Source organism: Gouania willdenowi, chromosome 5 (genome assembly GCF_900634775.1).
Source record: "Gouania willdenowi chromosome 5, fGouWil2.1, whole genome shotgun sequence".
NCBI classification, from domain to species: domain Eukaryota; kingdom Metazoa; phylum Chordata; class Actinopteri; order Blenniiformes; family Gobiesocidae; genus Gouania; species Gouania willdenowi.
The window spans coordinates 3,490,249-3,495,545 of NC_041048.1; the positions used below are offsets into that span (position 1 = coordinate 3,490,249).

Below are 5,297 nucleotides of genomic sequence, written 5' to 3' on the forward strand. Positions count from 1 at the left end.
TGGCACGCGCCCGGCTTTTTCTCTCAGTCCACGTGTGCTTGTCCTAACTTTACCCGCCACCATTTTCTTGGAATCCCATCTTGCCGGGTATCCCTCCGCCAACCCAGACAACATAGTCCCGCTCTTTGCAGCTAAATTAACCAAAAATTACTCCACCTTCAGCAATTCCGTCAGAATGACCTTAAACAGCGACTTTTTATGCTTCGTGTAACATCAGTGTTGTTGCAACAAAACACGGACTGGGAATCTGTAGTTTTTGGCGCGAGTTTGGCCTCGGCGGAAGGACACGGTTGTGCTGCGGCTTTATAAGTACAACGAGCCGTGCGGTCACACCCACTGTCTGAAGCAGCCGCGCGCATACGCAATGCTGGATGGACTAAACTCTTCATTCCTCACGCACAACAACGCCGAAGTTTACACGCGCACCGACTCTCCGTGGATTTTAAACCGAAGCTACGGACTTGTCCGCGTTTGAAGTGTTTTTAACGGACAAAGAACGGTAAGCACAGGGACACGCGGGTGAAGTGAGGACAGCGCATGTGTGGACTCATTGGAAACATTATTTATTTAATTTTTCAACTCGTCACCGTGTGTACACTGATATTATTTTATCCGCATGTCATCAACACATGGCTGACGCACCCTAAAATGAAGTTAAATGTAACTCATGTGAGCTTTTATTTTGAAGGGAATTCTTCAGGATGTTGCGTGTTCTTCCAAATGGAATAATTTAATTTAGAGTAATTTCTGTATTGTGTCACTTTTGAGCCAAATACAACATGGCACAATTTCAACTTGTTTCCAAAATATAAAAAAATTATAATAATTGAAGTCACACATGCACTTATTTCTTTTGTGTAGTTGCACTTTTTTTTAATGAATTAATATAGGGAATTATTGAACCGATTCCTACACCATCCTGCAGTTTAAAGTGAATGCACATCATAGTCACTCTCACAATGAATGTGTTTTATCTCATTGAGCAGTTGTCACTTCATTAATGTATTCCATCTCTTAAGGTTATTTTTAGTTTTGAAAAGACGCTGCACATCATAAAATTACCAGAATTAGGTCAGATGTGACGAAACAAGAGCTCATGTTTAATCTCATTCCATAAATTCTCTTGCACTGACATTTTTTCTTTTTTTGTTTTGTTAATATTATTCTGTTTTACAATGTATTGCACTGTTTTTATTATTCTGTTTTTATTGTTTAGTGTCCTTGGTTGGCCTGAAAGGCGCTTTTAAATCAAATAAAAAAAAAAAAAAAAAACATTTAATACATCATACTGTAAAAACTTAAAATGCAGAATTGTAATATATAGATCAAAGCCACGGTGTTTTTTTTTTGTTTTTTTTTTAAACCTACAAATTTTATGAACATGTTAACGAAATCTATTATCCACCAAAAAAATCATACATTATTTCAAAAGTGGACAATTTTCTGCTATAATGTCCAAATGTACAGGGTGAAAATAAAGCATCAAAAAATAATCATGAGTGAAAATAAATACAATTGTAGTAAAATAAGAGCATCACTCAGTGTATGGGTGGAGTTTGTGGTTTGTGTGTTTATGGTTCAGCTTTTCCCCTGGTTACACACACACACACACACACACACACACACACACACACACACAGAGCCACTTTGTTCTCAGTCTGCAGACATACATACATACATACAGTCAATGGGAGCCCATAGGATTACTCCCACCACGTAGGACAGCCTGTTCCAGCCCCAGTGAGCTTCATGGGTGGGTGTCTTTTTGTGGTGGGGGGCCTCATGTATGTTTCTGAATAAATCTGTGAAAGGACAGTAGGTCATAGGAAACAAAAGCTACGATGGTGTTTTCCATACCAGCAGGAGGGTTTTTACACTGAAACGTGTTGGAGTTAAATGGTAGTTGGGGGTGGTATGAACCCACCCACACCACCCCCAGCTGTTTTTGATGTCACGGCTGTAATTTAAGGTTCCCCCTGTGGAGCGTAGGGGCGTGGCTATGATGTAAACACTGATAAGTGATGATCCATCTGATTGGTTCAGCTCAGACTCTGATCCTGGATCAGATATCAGGCTTAAATCTACTCCACGTGGGCTGATGGGCTCAAATCCCGCTCCCACTGCTAGGATTAACCCTCTGTGATCCATGTGGTAATAGGGCTGGGCGATATGGACCAAAACTCAAACCTTTTTTTTTCCCTCAATGGTGACATACGATATAAATCTGTATTTTTAATTCAAGTCCAGAAAGACAATTCTGGGCTAAATTTGCTGATGTAAAATGTCACACAGACACTTTTATTAACAAACAGCTGCACAATATGTGACACTTTTAGCTGTTGCACCTCTAAGGGACAGCATGTGTGAGTGAGTTCTGTGAGGTCTGGGTTAGGATGAACTCAGAAATCCATCTAACTGTGATTTTAATGAAGTTCTGAGAAGAAACTAAAGCAGCGACTCATAAAACAAGTATTTGAATACAAAATAAGCCAAAAAATAAAAATGTCTATAGTTCTAGGTGATATTGTAATTTTGTTTTCTATTCTGTCGCCAAAATAGAAAACTCGATATTAATTAATTACAAATATGACGGAATTATAATTTAAATTGTTCCATTGTCATGGAAATTTTATTAAAAGAAAAAACTGTCAATTACAATTTAAATGAACATAAACCTGTGGCACCATGTCACAGTTCTGTCTTATACATAGAGTATGTCGTTATTGAAATATTGATATGAAACATATTTGAATAATTGATATCATTTCAGGATCATTTGAACATTAAAATCTAGTGATCTATTTACAGAAAAAAGGCTCAGACGCCCACACCATAAATATTGATACCAATATTTTAATTGATTAGGAAGCCTAACAAGGTTTATATCGCACTACGATATATGTCGTTATGTGGGTATATATCGAGATTCAAGATATATCGAGTTTTCTATTGCGAAAATATAGAAAATTTCAATTTCGCCCATATTGATATATTTATAGCTTATTTTGCTCCCCTTTCCCCTAAACAGCCACACTAAAGAACTCACTCAAACGTGCTGTCTCTTAGAGGAGAAAAAGCCAAAAGTGGAGCATTATTGTGCAGCTGTTTAATAAAGGTGCTTGTGTGACATTTATCATCAACAAATTCAATCTTGAATTTTCTTTCTGGTCTGTCTTAATTTGAATTAAAATTATCAAGATTTATATCGTCTATCGAGATATGACATTTGGTCCATATCGCTCAGCTTTATCGCACAGTATTCAATTGAACATGGATACTTGAAGATGGAATTGTAATTTGATCCAGTAGTTAAATTCCCGTGGACTGTTGCGTTAACGTCTTGCCCCTCCCCCTCCCCAGGTTCTGCAGACATGCTGCAAAGCTTCGCCCAGTCCCAGGACTGGCTGTACTCAGAGCCACTGCTCTTCGATGACGAGTTCTGCCAGAGTTTGGTGAAGGATCTCCAGTCGCTGCCAACGCCCCCCCAGTCCCCGCCCACCAAGGTGGAGCTTAGCGTCAAGCCGCTCTCAAAGGAGGACCAACTGAGCTATGTGTCCGACATCTTGCTGGAGGACCACGACATGATGCTCAGCTGGAACCTGTTCCACGCGGCAGTCGAGAAGGACGGGCGACCGCCCCTAGAGGACGGCGGCGGTGAAGACGGGCTGTGGCGGTGCCTGAACTCCGATCGCAGCCTGGAGGAGAAGCTGGTGTCCACCATGCTGAGCTCCAGTCCCCTGCTGTCAGACATCGACACCAGCATCTTCGAGGAGATCGCCGGCTCCACGCTGGACTGCCAGAACCTGATGGAGGCCCGGGAGAGCAGCGAGGCCACGTCGGACTACGGCTCCACCGGAGGAGAGCTGTCCACCTACTCCTCCAGTGACTCTGGTGAGTTCACGCACACACACACACACACACACACACACGCATCCATCTTTACACAGCGAACAAATGCATTAAAAGCTGAAAACTGAGAAGAAAATTCATTTCGGCGACATGTCGCAATATTTAAGTGTGATTATCTTATCGATCCAAAAAAAATGTCCAAATCGATTTATCACGTGTATCAACATTTACATAGCACGTAAACTGTACAAACCTCCAAAACATACGTTTACTATTTATTATATCGTGTCAAATACGACACATTTATATTATGTTAAATTTGCTTTTATATGTTATAATGACGTTTCCTCAAACATTAAGAAGCTTTAGATTTTCCGTGATGATGGAAAATACTAAGTGTGTAAGAAAACAATTGATTCAGCGATATATCGCAATATTTCACCGCACGATTATTGTATCAATCCAAATCAATTTTTTTTTAAATCATGTATTTTAACTAAAACACAATTTAATTGCGCTAACATATGCATAGCATGCAAACGTTAAATCGTGATTTATATTGTATTGTTTAGTATTTGGATATATCGTATCGTGAATTGTATCAAATCTTCAGATCTGTGTTAATGCACAACCCTAGAAAATACAGAATTAACTTCAAACAGAATGAAAATTCATTTTAGAGCAAAATAAAGCGGAAATTTCACTCTGAACGTCGCCTCACTTGAAAATTCTTAACAGATTCTGATTCTGTGAAGTTATTAAATTCTTTTTAAAAAGTAACCACATACATCTATAAAAGTGCCCAGTATGTTTTATGAAAATAAATCTCGGATATTAAAACGTTGGCGTAATTAAAGGTTTGTAAAATGGCGCGATATATCGCCGAATTGACTTTTTTTTTTCTTACACCCTTATTTTCAGTTTTTCTGCGATCACAGAAAATCTAAAGCCCTGGACTTTTTACTGTTTAAAGGAAACATTATAATATATAATAAATCGTAACATAGTATACATGTGATTCAAATGCCATTAGTTGACTGTTGTGTTTGGCACAGTGATAAGTATTAAATGTCTAGGTTTAGAGGTTGGTACAGTTTTTGGAGGGAATTGTGGGTAAACGTGACTACGGTATGACTCATGCTTTGTGGTTACTTTTTGTCATCATAGAATAATTACATCAGACATTTATCTGCAGCTTATCAGTGTAAACACTCCTCCTCCATTGATAACTGTTAATGTTTAGTGGCACTGAGCCCAAAGTGCTTCGTTAGCTATGATCTACATGGTCTTTTACCACAGAGGGGAAGTGGGCGGGGGCCTGTGGCTGCTGACTGACAGCAGTAAATGATTACTTGCTTCATCATTACCTTGGAATTAGTCTTTAGTGACTTAAAACACGTATTAAGTGTTTTTTTCCTCTTGCTCATAACTGAAATGATAAAATGGCC

The 5,297-nt window shown here is 39.0% G+C and overlaps 1 protein-coding gene across 1 annotated transcript; it reads left to right on the forward strand.

Annotated features, from left to right (window-relative positions):
- The first annotated feature begins 320 nt into the window (after window positions 1-320).
- On the forward strand, window positions 321-4,101 carry LOC114463109 (uncharacterized). Its single transcript, XM_028446376.1, has 2 exons — window positions 321-499; window positions 3,361-4,101. Exon 2 carries the CDS (start codon window positions 3,372-3,374, stop codon window positions 3,975-3,977), a length of 606 nt encoding a protein of 201 aa, XP_028302177.1. The 5' UTR covers window positions 321-499; window positions 3,361-3,371; the 3' UTR covers window positions 3,978-4,101.
- The last annotated feature ends 1,196 nt before the right edge of the window (window positions 4,102-5,297 follow it).

Bases quoted from the DNA above. Each gene is read 5' to 3' on its own strand.
- LOC114463109 (XM_028446376.1), top strand. From the start codon at position 3,372: ATGCTGCAAAGCTTCGCCCAGTCCCAGGACTGGCTGTACTCAGAGCCA.